This window comes from Jaculus jaculus, chromosome 12 (genome assembly GCF_020740685.1).
Source record: "Jaculus jaculus isolate mJacJac1 chromosome 12, mJacJac1.mat.Y.cur, whole genome shotgun sequence".
Lineage (NCBI taxonomy): Eukaryota > Metazoa > Chordata > Mammalia > Rodentia > Dipodidae > Jaculus > Jaculus jaculus.
This window is the reverse complement of record NC_059113.1, coordinates 106,892,884-106,907,758: the sequence shown is the minus strand read 5'-3', so window position 1 is coordinate 106,907,758 and position 14,875 is coordinate 106,892,884. Positions and strand designations below refer to the sequence as shown.

Genomic DNA, 14,875 nt, shown 5'->3' with positions numbered 1-14,875 from the left:
GCTGTTTTTGTTATTATAGCTTTGTAACATAGCTTTAGATTGGGTATGGTGATACCTCCAAAGTTGTTTCTTTTGCTTTAGGATATGTTTGGCTATCTGAGGCTAGCTGCCATTCCATATGAATTTTGCGATCATTTTTTCTATCTCTGTGAAGAATGATGCTGGTATTTTTATTGGTATTGTATTAAATCTTTTTATTGCTTTTGGTAAGATTGCCCTTTTCACAATATTAATTCCACCTATCCAAGAGCATGGGGGGGTGGGTCTTTCCATCTCCTCAAGCCCTCCTTGATTTCTTTCTTGAGTTCTTTTTTAGAAAATGTTTTCATTATATAGTTCTTTCACATCCTTGGTTAGGGTTATTCCAAGGCATTTATTTATGCATATTTTTGCTATTGAAAATGGGACAGCCTCTCTGATTTCTTTCTTTGTGTATTTGTCTTTTGCATAGAGAAAGGCTCCTGGTTTTGTATGTTGATTTTGTATCCTTCCACTTTGCTGAAGGAATTAATCACCTTCAGAAGCTGATACCTCAACTTCTCTGCAGAAATTTCAGCAATTCTTTTGATCAGGTCACATAGCTTGCTATGTTTTCATGTTTGGATTTAATTTCTTTTGTTTTCTCTGTTTGTACTGGAGGCTTCCATTGTGGGACTAGGCATCCTTGGTGGAGATCTCTATTTTCTGACTTTCATTGTTTATTTTTTTTTCCCTTTTGCATTGTGGTCTACCCATCTTGGGAAAAGCTTTATTTTATTGAGGGGAAGGAAGTATTTTTTCTTGTAGGATCTTCAGTGAATGTTCTGTTTTAAATGTGAACCATATTGGTGTGTGATGGGATTATAATTGCAGATGTGCCAGTTGTGGTGACTGCAAGTACTTCAAAGCTATCTGGAGATCTGGTAGGTCGGGAACTGGGAGCTGTTTCCTACTAGTCTACTTGTATGCACTCTTGAGCACAAGGGGACCAGGGGTTGGGGACCCAGCAGCTGGGAATCTCGGGGCCCAGGGGGTTGTCAATCAGGAAACCTGAGCAAAAGTCCTACCTCTGCAGCACACACCCAGGGACCAGGTTGCCCCAAGCCAGCAGCAGGGGTACCAGGACCAGGGAAGTGGGAGGTGGGGAATGAACCTAGAGCTCTGGCCTACTTGCTTGGCATTAGCATCCTCTGGAGCAGGGGATCTGAGAACTAGAGACCCAGAGGTCACGCAATCAGGAAGGTGGAGCAGGGGCCTCTCTCTGCAACAGGCTCACAGGGTCCAGGCAGCCCCAAGCCAACAGGGAACTGGGAGGTAGTGAAGAAACTGAGAGCTCTGGCCTACTAACTCGCCATAAACCCCCTCTGCAGAAGGGCATCTGGGAGCTGGTGACCCAGAGGCTATTCAAGCAGGAAAGCAGAGCCATGAAGTAGGTTTTTATATTAACATATAACTCAGAATAGTAAAGTGCCAAAATAGCAATTCTTCCATGCCTTAAAAATTACTACATGCGAGAACTATTTTCTACAGATATTTGCCTTTTTGTGACTAGGAGTAGTCATTGGATAATAAGTAGTTTTAATATTAAACCTAATGTTGAGTTTATCTCTTGACCTTCCATTGAAGTTTTCTATACTTACTTCAAATAGCCTCGCAATTTACCCTAGTGTCGTCCAAATTTGTCTGACTTCAACTTCACTTTAAAATGTTTTAGTCTTTCTTTATTCATTAAATCAGATTATTAAAACACTTTTTCAGTTTTCATATGATGCTTGAGGTCTTTGCACTTTGTGTTTCCCTGTGTTTCTGAATGGGTCCCATCACTAGATTATAGTGTTTGTTGTGAGTTAAACTCAGTGTTTATCCATATGCACTCTAAAGGGCTGATTAAAATACCATCTGTGGGGCCATATATCACAAGGCCCTGATCTATTAACTCATGGTTGGAGCTCAGACTTTGCAGTTTGGCACAAATGTGAGAACCATTACATGGACTAGTTTTTTTTTTTTACTAGATTCTGGAAATTGAATCACTATATTCCGAGAAATGCTAAATAATTTACCGTAAGTTATGATTGCATATATTTTTTGCTATTTATTTATACTTAAAATACTTAGCTAGAAAAAGTTATATAGTTCAAACAGAAATTGATAACATTATCACATGGAAATTATTTCTTACTGGGTAGGGTTACCCGTGCCTTTAATCACAGCACTCTGAAGGCTGAGGGAGGAACATCCCTGTGAATTGAGGTTGGCCTGGTTACAGAGTTATTTTCAGGTCAGCCTGAGCTAGAACACGAGCATACTTCAAAAAAAAAAATAATAGTTTTCTTTACTGTATTTTCACTATAATCCAATAGTTAGCAGACGAGAAAGTAGCTTTTCATACAACTGGAGGCTATATGAGAATCTGAGGACAACATGGTTACTGTTGCCTTTAGCTTCTGGTTGTTGGACAAACACCTGAACAGAAGCCTATGGAGGGAAAAGGTTTACTTCAGGCTTCTAGCATCCAGAAGGACTTCCATCAGAGCAGAAAGTTGGCTCGCTTCCATAGATCCAAGCAGAAAGAGACAGTGTCACTTAGCCAGAGCTCCAGCTGCTCTTTATACACCTTAGTTCTGCACCATAAGATCCATTCCCAATGACATACCCCTTCCCCAGCAGGGCTCTGCCCATGGGAGGGGGACTCAAGTTGCAAGCTCAATCTTAATTTTTTAAAAAAGCCTAAGTATATGGAGCTATACATTGAAACCACCAGTTACATTTCAAGATATTGCTCACCACACAGATTTTGCTATACTGGACTCTTGGCAAGAGTGCTTGAATTCAGATTCTAGCTGTTCTCTTTCTTAGAATTCTTACCTTGACTGAATCACTTAACCTCTGTACATATCACCTCTTCATTTAAAATATGAGAATGATAACAGCATCAAGCATAAATCCCACTGGGCACTTACTCTATTGATATGCATGCAATGCATTTCGTAAAATAAAGCACATGCACCATGGATTCATGACCTTGTTCTGTGGTCAGACTACTATATGCTGCATGTAACGTAAAATACTTTGCTTGGACGGTTTTTAGTTGATATGCTGTGATGGACATAGTAATTTAGGGTCAAAATGGAATTCAAATCTCGGCTAAATATACTTTCGTTGTCTTTATCCCATTTAATTTACTGTAATATCCCTGGTAGTTTTAAATCTGAAATAATACTCACAGAAAAACCCTTCAGAAACATTGTACTAGTGAGGCATCAAGTAGACATTGCTGTTTCTGAGACAAATGATGCCTTATTGCTGTGCTGCATTCAACAGAAGTCTACTGAGCCCTCCGTGAGCAGACTATGTGTAAACAGCCCAGGCACCTTCCCTCTTGTGCTAAAATTCACTTTTCTAGTGCTCCATGGACTTTGTCATGGAAGTATTCCTACTGCTCCATGGACTTCGTCACAAAAGTATTTCGAGTGTTCCATGGACTTCATCACAGAAGTATTCCTAGTGCTCCTTGGACTTAGTCATGGAAGTATTCCTAGTGTTCCATGGACTTTGTCAGGAAGTATTCCGAGTGTTCCATTGACTTCATCACAGAACTATTCCGAGTTTTCCATGGACTTCTTCACAGAAGTATCTCCAGTGCTCCTTGAACTTTGTCACGAAAGTATTTCAAGTGTTCCATGGACTTTGTCAGGAAGTATTCCTACTTCTCCATTGACTTCGTCACGGAAGTATCTCAAGTGTTTCATGGACTTTGTAACCAAAGTATACTTACAATGGATCAATTGCTTCACTGCTACATAGTTCAGTTTTGAATTTTTGAGATGGCTTTTCATTCTTCTTGCCAGAATATCTTAAAGTGAATGTGTACTAAAGAATATTATTTTAAGTGACTAAGAAAATTAATAAGTCATTTTACTGTCATTAAGCACTGTATTGAATATAATGATTACATAAAGATATTATATAGGGTGAACAATTTTTAAAGTTTCTTTCTCTATTTTTTTAGATATAGTCTTAAAATGTAGCCAAGTGTGGTCTTAAACTTGTGGTAACCTGCCTCAATCTTCCAGGTGCTGACATATATATATATATATATATATATATATATATATATATAGAGAGAGAGAGAGAGAGAGAGAGAGAGAGAGAGAGAGAGACATGTGTGTACATATATACATACATATATATATATGTGTGTGTGTGTGTGTGTGTGTGTGTGTGTGTGTTTATATATATAGTTACCATGCATGGTTATGGTAAGCAAATCTTGAGTGCCGGGGTTTCACATGAGATCTGAAATTAATAATATTGTATCATATTTGGGTTCTTGGGAACAAAGTTAATTTGGAGCATATGACAAAACAGGAAAGGATAGCTACGTGGCTTGATGGCTTTATCAGTTATTACAATTATAGTAACTCTATTTCTATAAATTTGTAGCAAAACAGAAACTACACACAAAATATAGAAATGTTCCTAAAAAGAAACAAGTGATCCTCTGTGAGGAAAGGGAACATTATTTTACCGCTGTATCTGCCTCAGCACAGCAGGCTAGACCTATCCTCAGTGTTGCAGGTTAGGCTTTTCCTTGTAGAGCAGGCTAGACCTATCCTTCATACAGCAGGCTCGGCTTCTCCTCAGTAGAGAAGGCTAGGCCTGTACTAGTTTATCCCTTGCTGTTTAGTTAGGCTTCTCTCTTTTTTTCATTTTTTTCTCACATGTGAAATACAGTGCTCCCTTAAAATGTTAGCGACTTATTGGTGACTTAATAGCTAATGCTTGCTATCAGATGTAATATAATGCACTATTTGGATATACATAAGCTAACTATTATACATTGCTTGTGTAAAATGTCTCCATATTTATTTCATAAATGTAGCAATCCCCATAATGACATAAATTCTCAATTATAGTACTTCTAAAAGCAGATATTATATAATTTAATAAATAGGTGTGATGAACTGAAGCATTGAAAAACAAATAGATAATTATATGCAAGCATGCAAATGCAGACAGATGATATGGATTATTTAATATGCTGCTCACCAAATTTACTTGATTATGGTATTTAAAAATTGATGATGTGTTTGGAGGGAGAACAGTGGTAAGTATAACGTCTTTATATTTGTATATTTTGTATTTAACAGTCTGTGTACAATGCAAAAATGAATTCTAAATAGATCTTACCATTACAGTTACATGTCATAGACCTTACATTACGTTACATTAGCATGTTGTGACCAAAGAATATAACAAATACAGTTAAGAAAGTGAAAGGTTAGATGAGACAGAAAGAGGGAGATAAGGAGGGAGAGAGGGCATGAGGGGAGGAGTGGGGGAGTGAGAGAAACAGACAAAGAGAGAAACTGACTCAGGTGAGGCACCTTGGGCATGGGTGCTTCAGGACAAAGGTCTGTCCCTGAGCTGGAGTGCGAGGAGCCGCCCGGTTCCCGAGGACTCCACATGCTCAGACTGCTGGACTTAGAGCAACTGAGCTGCAGGCTCCTCCTTGCTGGCTGTATTTCATAGTGCCTCACACCCAGAAGTGCACTGCAGGCCGCTGGGAGGGAAAAGTCATCAGCTGTCTTACCCAAATATGGACCTTGTGTGGCTCACAACTCGCCAGGCAGGCAAGACATGCCCACTGGGGATAGCCATCTACTTTCTGATTGGAGTGGCGGCGCACTCTGCAAGAGGGAATTCATGCCTGGTAGTGTAAACTGGTCAAAGGCCAGGAGAGAAGCTACTATTGTTGTTATTTAAAATGGACAGGGTATTCCTATCAGAGAGCTTATGCTGATGCTTATAGGTTAATGCTACTCTCCGGTTTGGTCAGAGAAGTTTCTTTCTGCAGTTGGCAGTGGATACTGGAGAGGCTCATAGCTCACTCACCAAAGTGCTGAGCAGGGCCAGGGTTTCATTCCTCAAGGGGAAACTGACACCACCTTGTCCAATGCCCAGGGAGTGTCATGCGAGAAAGCGTAAGATCAATAAATCAATTCTTACATTTTTTTCTCTCTCTCATTTTCAAAATAAAGCAGGATGAATAGTGTAAATGAATTTTACATTGATACCTCTCAATGATATGCCATTTTGTAGAAGCAGAAGCAAATATGACTCATAGGCTGCTTTTGTAAATAAGGTTTTATTGGTGCAGAGCCATGCTCATTCGTTCATATTTCAGCTTAATTGCTATGTTTCCATCCTTATTTTAAATATTATTTGAATATAAATAAATACTATCTCTGGGTCAGCCATTGTCACAGCTAATGTTGAATGTGCTGGAATTCTTGACTCTCCACTGCCAAGAGACTTCAACAGGGCTCAGTGCTGATGGGGCCTTTTCCTTCTCTCTACACTGGCTCAGTGGTGGCAGCTTAGTTTAGCTAGAAAGACTACAATATTCATCCAGCCCAGAGCTGGAGAGATTGCTTAGTGGTTAAGGTACCTGCCTGCAAAGCCAAAGTACCCAGGCTTGATTCCCCAACACCCACTTAAGCCAGATGCACAATGTGGCACATGCATCTGGAGTCCTTTTGCATTGACTGGAGGCCCTGACATACCCATATTCTCTCTCTCTTTCCTCCCCGCCCTGCCTCTCACTCAAATAAATAAATATAAATAAAATATCTTTTTAAAAAGATGTTTGTCCAAAGTTAAAAATTGATACCTTGTGATAATTTATAATTACTTCTATTAAATTTTTTCTTATGTGATATATCTAGTAAGTTATTCATGAAGCAAGTGTATTCTTGTTTGTGAAAATGTCTAGAAACAATCTTTTTTTTCCCTCTCTCTGTCCTCTGTCTCTTACTCTTCTCTGTCCCCCACTCATTGTTGTTATTATTATCTTGTTTATCATTACTTTTTAAATTTTCTGTGATATCCTTTGCCTGTTTCTTTGGACTTTTCAAATGCTTAATATGTTTACACATCAGGGACCAACTTTTCTTCTCTGGAACAAGTCAAAAAAGACTTTGCAAGATTATTTGAAAGATCATTAAGATGGAAATACAGAGCATGCCTAACATTGCTTATATCTCTCTAGTTTCTAACCTGATAAAGTTCTGAAGAGATGGACTTGTTCTGAGGGTCTGTTCCTGAATCAGAGGTTGCATGTCAGATAGCATCTTGTTTGTCCTTTAGGTACTGCGTTCTAGATAACAGCAGGAAGCAGTCGGTGGGATCAGAGGCTCTGGCATGTGGTGTGAATTAATAGAATGCTATTTTTTGAAACCAGTAGTCCTGGTTTACTTTTCTATTGTATATTTGTTGTTTAATACATGCTTGAAAGCATTTTTCATAATGTTTTTTATCACTGTTAAAATATGACTAGATGTTCTCTTTAATGTTAGACGTGACACATTGTGAGAAAATGATCATATGACAGTAAAAACAATTTTGTCAATCCTTATAGAAAAGTTCTTTGTTAGATCTAATTTACCATAGAACCTGTAGACCTAAATTCAGAAAAGAGGACAGGTTTGCTGCAGCTCTGCGCACGGTACAAAGTCGCACAGCTGAGGTACTGGGCTGTAGATGGGCCTGCCAAGCAAGCGAGGCGACCTGGAATGGGGTTTGCCCGTATGGAGAGAACACTGCTTCCTTCTTTCCATAAAGACAGTGCTTGCCTGCTTAGCACTAGAGTTATTTCCTCTGAGGTAGGCACTTTTCTCAGTTGACCAAAAAAAGTGCAAAAAAGTCTAAACTACTTGCTTTCCTGATATAATATTTGTTTAGAATCCAACTAATCAGAATATTTTTATTTTCAGGAAGAGATATAAAGGAGACCTTGATGTTTCCATTTACTTTATGGCCATTAAAATTCCTGTTTCCATGTCTCAAGTGCCATCCGCTGTGATTGCTAGCCTTTTCTCCTTGAAAGTGATGGAAAGGGACAGAAAGCCGCCTATGTAAGCTGCACCCGCGCAGGGCACACATCGAGAAGCTCACGCGTTGGTGCAGTTAGTGAGCTCTGCCTTCTCCAAGCTTATCATGTACAGTATTAAAATGGAAAACTTTAAAATGAAAATGCATCCCGTTTGTTCTCTTTGGAATTTTTTTCTTGGCATATCCTAATTTAATCTGGCTGGAAGTACAGTGAAACTGGTATACGTAAACTCTCTCGTGAACATTGACCCGCACGTGCTGGCTGCATCTCACTCACATCTGGAGGCTCCTCAGCAGTGTCGTCAGGCGAGCGGGTGGCCGCCCAGCTCTGCGCTGGGGCTGCAGCAACCTGAGGACTTCTGTTCAGAGCCTTCACCCAGCTTGCTGGGCTTACCGCAGAAGTAATCTCGGGATGAGTGGGCGTGAAGCTCAGCTGGACTAATAAAAAGATCACCACATGGGTTTGAGCATGTGGCAAAGAGAAAGATGCCTTCAGGAGACAGGAGGCATGGCTGAAGGTGGGGCTGGGCATCTCAGGACCATGCTGATGTTGGCGTGCGTGCGTGCGTGTGTGTGTGTGTGTGTGTGTGTGTGTGCGTGTGGCGTGTGCGTGCACACGCGGGAGTCACAGGACCCATTCTGGTGGCTGTCACCTCAAACTGTAGCTCAGAAGAACTGCTAAGGAACTTTTTTTTTAATTCCTCTTTTCTGATAAATGAGATTATAGGAGGGCTCTGGAGGTGTCTTGGACAGGATTCTACTTTGAAAGATGAAACCAGGAACTACTGAAGTTGCACACAAGGGTTTAGCACATGTCCTTTACTTTAACGGGAATTTTGGTGAGAACTCTAGAAAATGGTAAATTTATATCCTGGAAAGGAGAAACAGCAGATGTTATTAATTATGTTGGAATTCTCTCTCCCCACCCCCCTCTCTCTCTCACGTATTGTAAGTGTACACGTGCATGTCTATCTTATCAAGTAAGAGGACAACCTCAGTGTTTTCCTTAGGTGCCATCCACCTTTTCTGGAGACAATATGTCAGGTCTGGAACTCACTAACTAGGATAGACTGGCTGGCCCATTAACCCCAGGGACTTCGTGTTTCTACCTTCCTAGCATTGGCTTACAAATGTCTGTCAGCATATCTTTCTCTTACATGAGTTCGAGGGATAGAACTTGAGTCCTCGCTCTTCAACAGCACATGCTCAGGGACTGCGCTGTCTCCTAAAGCCCGTTTGTGGCATTCTTGGTGTTCTGTGAGCAAGAAGTCAACCATATATCTGGAGAGAGGCTTCCCCCCCTCCCAAGTCTCTATAATTTTCCCTGTGTTTTGAGCTGATCTCTTTGTGAATCCATATTAAATCTATTTTCATAGGAGATGAAAAAATGATGCATCTGGAATGACAAAGGATAATGTTTTAAAATGTCCTGACTAGCATACAGATTAAAAACTGTAAATGTTAAAATTTAATTAGCTTATTATTTATGAAGGAAATGGACAGAAGTTGCAATCATTTCAAAGAAGACTATGTCACAAATTTATATGAAATAAGGAATTGTGGAACTAAACCTTCAAATTGGCATTTTTCTTAATCAAATGGAAAAGTTAATTAAACCTCTTCCAGTCAGTCAGAATTCATTTGCACATCTGTTGACAAGAAGCGTTGTCCACTGCCATGAGTTTTCCACCACTGTCAGGTAGTAAAGTATCTTATGAGCCATGAAATACTGAAATCAGATAATCTAGACTTTGTTATAAATAATGAATAATGTTTTCCTGGAAACACCTAGTAATCTCTTTGCCTGTTCTGACACTTACCAAAATTTTAAGTCATGGAATATGATAATCACTGGACATAAATTGTAAGACATACTAAATTTATGAATCCAAAGGAAAATAAATGTCACTAAAGAAAATGAGTAAGACTGGAGAGATGGCTTAGCAGTTAAGGCACTTGCTGGCAAAGCCAAAGGGCCCAGGTGTGATTTCCCAGTGCACACGTAAAGCAGATGCAAAAGGTGGCACCAATGTCTGGAGTTCTTTTACAGCAGTAGCAAGAGGCCCTGATACACTCTTTCTCTATATCAAATAAATAAGTAAATTAATAAATTAAAGTATTTTAAAAATAAAATAAAATATTGTTAGGCTATCACATAGTTTTGAATTAGTTTAAATATATGCACATGTATAAAATAGTCCTGTGAATATTAATCTATGTCAACTTCAAAGAAATTTGCATCACTGTAAACAGCAATCTAAAGAAGGAAGTGAGGGTTAGAGAGATAGCTTAGCAGTTAAGGCGCTTGATTGTGAAGTATAAGGACCCAGATTTGATTCTTTAGTACCCATCTAAGCCAGATTCACAAGATGGTCTGGAGTTCATTTGCAGTGGCTAGTTGCCCTGAAGTGCCTATTCTCTCTCTCTCTCTCAAATAAATACATAAAATATTCTTAAAAAGAAGGAAATGAAAAAGTTTATATGGAGCATATATACAACTGTCTTGCCTATTAGTATCTGAATAAAGAATGTCACCAAACTACAAAGACAGACAAGCTCCCCCCCTTCATACCTGGGGTTGTCCTTCGTTGAGGTCACAAGTTTTCAGTATCTAGCCATCCGATTTAGCTGCATCCTTTCTTTCACTTTTCTACTGATAACTATTAAAAGGATGATAAATATTTAATCTTTTTGAATTCTCATTTTGTATTTGTTCCTTAATACATTATGAAATATACTCCATTTGCTATTTTTTAAATTTTTATTTATTTATTTGAGAGCAACAGAGAGAGAAAGAGGGAGAGAGGGAGAGAGAGAGAGAATGCGCAGGCCAGGGCCTCCAGCCACTGCAAACGAACTCCAATGCATGAGCCCCCTTGTGCATCTTGCTAACGAGGGCCCTGGGGAATTGAGCCTCAAACCCGGGTCCTTAGACTTCACAGGCAAGCGCTTAACCACTAAGCCATCCCTACAGCCCCTACTCACTAATTTTTTAAAGTCATCAGTTATGACGAATATAAAATTTCTAGCTTTGTTTTTTTTATGTTAGCTCATTGGGAAATATCCTCCTTCCTCCCACTGTCTTTCCATTGAGGTTGGTGGTCTTCTCCTCATACCTCCTCATGGTTCACCTGTTTCCCGTCAGGTACTTTATGCGTGTGCAGTATGAGTTCTGATTTCTCCATCTGCAGTAAAAATGATGGCATCTTCTAGAGATCATGACTATCTTCATCTCCTTTTTAAAAGTACTCCATGAACAGCTTTACTGAGTATAAATAAAACTTGATTGCAAAGTATTAAGTGGAAGGAAACATCAAATTCTCATGGTCATAGCAATAGTCTGAAATTAGAAGAGTTATGGCCAGTGTGTAAAACTCTTTTTGACCTGGGTACAAAACTGATCCCAGACCAAGGAGCAACAGTGAGAGGAAAAGTTCTGGGGTGAACTTGGCTTAGAACCTCTTCTCATTTGTTTAGCTTTTCTGGTTTTACTTAACATACACTCTGTCTCTCTACCTCTATCTATTAAGTTAAACATGACCCTTTGTAGCTCCACAACCTTGAACAAGTTACTTATGTATGCACTTGTTTATCATCTATAAAACGAGGCTAACAACCTTACCTTTCTTTCCAGGTCGTTGACGTCAGCATTTATAAAATGACTTAATACGTATAAAGTTGCTGGAACACAGGGGACCAGCACTACGGATGCCTATTGATTGCTGAGAGAAATTTTGACAAATGTGCTTATTAAATATGTGAATTTTATAATGGATTATGCAATTTTATAATGCTATTAGACATTTACATAGGCCGTGAATGCTTGACCTGTGATCCTCTTATGTTATTTTCTTTGGGTTGCCAGAACCCACTCGTATGCATGGAATTTGTGAGAAATAGACAGCAATTTGGAAGATGAAAACATTAGTGGGGATCTTTTCGTTTAGATAAAACAATAACAAGATGATAGTCACAACCCACCAAATTTAAGTATTAATTAAAATGCTTCCAATTCTCATCAACCCTTTCCCTTCCACTTCTCATGGCATTCTGATCTCTCGTGGTCTACCCCTTGGCACGCAAGAGAAATCAAGGCAGTACCGAGGGAGGGTACTACATGGCAATCCAAGACACGCTGCTGAGAGGGTCTTCCATCCTTTTGCTCTTCATTAGCGACATGCTCCTTGGCTTCTTCACACTTACTTGTGCATGACACACACATCTCACGTGGTCTGTGCTGCTCTCACACAGTGTTGGCTGTCACTCTCAACTTGACAATTTTTCTGTTTCGGCAGTGAGTTCTTAGCTATTATGAAAACATAGTTTGGTTATTATTTTCCAATGGGAACAGATAATGTAACATTGACTTAATCAGCAGCACCAAGTTTATGTTTTGCTTGCCAAAATAAAGAACTTCTTGATACATCTGGCAAACACTCAAATAGTTATTTTCCTGTCTGTGAACGTAGCTACTCATCTCTCATCTCTGGAGAGATTGTTTTCCATCTTGTCTTGGAAGAGAATGAAACTTCAAATACTGTTTTCAACCCTAGGCTTCTCAGATATATATATATTAAACCTGTTTAGAGATCTTTTAAATTGTACATTCTGCCAAATCCTAATTTGTCGAAATCAGCTGCAATAATAGAGCTATTTTTAAAAGCTAAAAACATTCTGTGAAAAAGTCTCAGCTAATATAATACCCACAGCTTCATTTGTAAATTGCACTATTCATCATATTTTACAATGTATTTTATATTTCACTTGTCATCAGCAGTACACATTAAATTTAAATATGCTATTTTTACAGCCCCCATCATGGGAACATGGGAAGTAAATCCTGTATAAAATAATTATGTGTTGACGTTCGTGGTGGCACACACCTTTAATCCCAGCACTTGGGAAGCTGAGGTAGGAGGATTGCCATGAGTTTGAGGCCACTCTGAGACTACATAGCAAATTTCAGGTCAGCCTTGGTTAGAGTGAGACCCTACATCAAAAAAATTGAAAAACCAAAATAATAGTAATAAGCAATAATCATAATATAATAAAAATGTGAAGATGTCAGAGAAATTGTATTAGACTTTATTTTGTTGTAATTTTTAAAGACATTAAGCCAAATAACTCTTTGAACTAATTACAATGTTCCCATTATAGTACGTTTTACACATGGAAGATATGGAAAATGTATAATACAGGTTTACTTCAATAAACTTCTATTTTAGCTTGGAGATGAGACTTGAAATGTTAAAACTTCAAAATCCAAAATGCAGTCAAGCATGGCAGTGCCCTTCATCAATCCCAACATCTCAAAGGGTGAGGTAGGAAGGGTTATCCTGATGCTACAGAGTGAGTTCAAGGTCAGCCGGGGCTAGAGTGAGACCCTGCTTCCAAAGAACGAGAAAAAAAATGCAAAATGTAAACATGTATATGGTGGTATTTGGAAAGGCTTTTATTAGAAAATGCTAATTGGAGCAGAGTGCCGTCAAGAATAGTGGCAAACAAGAATATACAATGCTAAGTGTAGACAGAGTGAAAGCTAGACACGATCATCTCTTCAAAACAGCTCCAAATGTTTAAAGCATGTTTCAGTTAATCTGGCACAATGTGGCACAATCATTTGGAGCAAGATGCAGCTGAGTTTAATCAAGTACAGGATATATTCAAGTGCATTGTCATCAATTGCCTGGGGCAGTTCAGTTCACGCACCTGCACCTCATGTTTTGCGTCTGCAAGACTATCCTGGTGGAGATATACTAGTGAGATTAAAACAGAGACAGTTTAAATCTGCAGCCATTGCTATCATGTCATTCTATGTCTCTCAAAGCAATAATGTCTTTCTCACAGAGAAACCACAATAAATATGCTCTTATAAGATAGCATAGAAAAAATTTCTATTTTTTATTCCTTGTCCATGTTGTAAAATATGCAAAGTTGGAGAGTAAAAATTATGTATCATGCATTTTCGACATGATACCAGCTTCTAAGTATTAATAAAATAATTTATCTTTAATGGAATACTTTGGTAGTAACCTAGTTCTTTTGTTACAGGAGATAACTGTATGGCCATTGAATACAGCAAGATGAAAAGCATGCTTATAGATTTACAGACTCAAAAGCACATTGCACAAGGAAACGAAAGTCTGACTGCTGAAGATGCATCTCGGAGGAAGCTTTTGGTGGATGAAATGTTTAAGTATTTTGATGCAGACAATAATGGACTCGTAGATATTAATGAACTAACTCAGGTATGGTTAATAATCATCAAGATTACTTAAATATTGTGTGCGGACTATTTTTACATTTGTCAGAACTCACTTTAATATATTTATATATATATTTAATTTGGCTTATCAAAAATGTGAGGCTGGACAAATTGTATGCAGGCATGTTTGTAATCCTAGCACTTGGGAGGCAGGCAGGAGGATGGTGAGTATGAGGCCACCTTGGACTATGTAATAAGCACTATTTTTAAAAGCCAAAGACTGGGACTGTAATTTAGTGTTAAAAGTGCTAGCCTAGCTTATAAGACCCTAGAATTGATTCCCATGATGGTAAAGGGAAAGCAAAAGTTTCTTTTTTTCTACTGTAACATCAACATTTATATTGAACAATAGTCTTAAAAGAGGTATCTACTTTTGGTAGATTCTGTACATAAATACATAAAATACAAAAATAACTTTCTTTGAATTTATGAGAGTTCTCCCAATTTATTCTGGGGTCTGTATAATATTTAATTTTCATGAATCAGCCAAAGCCCACCCCTTGCAGTGCTGAAACACTCCATAAATAGCAAGTGTGCATGTGGCCCATGCAACGGTATAGGTCAGTGCTTTCTGCTGATGTGGACTCACAGATGGACCCTGCACTTGTAACCAACCAGGGGTCACTTGGAACATGGTACTTCCGGTATGCAGTATTTCAGGATTATCTCTGGTTCCAGTATCTTTGTCTGGTTTTGGTTTGTGCATTATACAGCCCTCATAAAGTGTTTGGAAGT

General features: G+C 38.7%; 1 protein-coding gene across 3 annotated transcripts in view; it reads left to right on the top strand.

The window, feature by feature from the left end:
- Window positions 1–14,875, top strand: part of Fstl5 (follistatin like 5) — a 462,806-nt gene that overhangs the window by 230,891 nt on the left and 217,040 nt on the right. For all 3 annotated transcript variants that reach the window (XM_045131273.1, XM_045131272.1, XM_045131271.1), the window contains exon 5: window positions 13,927–14,123. In XM_045131273.1, the coding sequence (XP_044987208.1) occupies window positions 13,927–14,123 (197 nt within the window). The remainder of the gene's footprint in view (window positions 1–13,926; window positions 14,124–14,875) is intronic.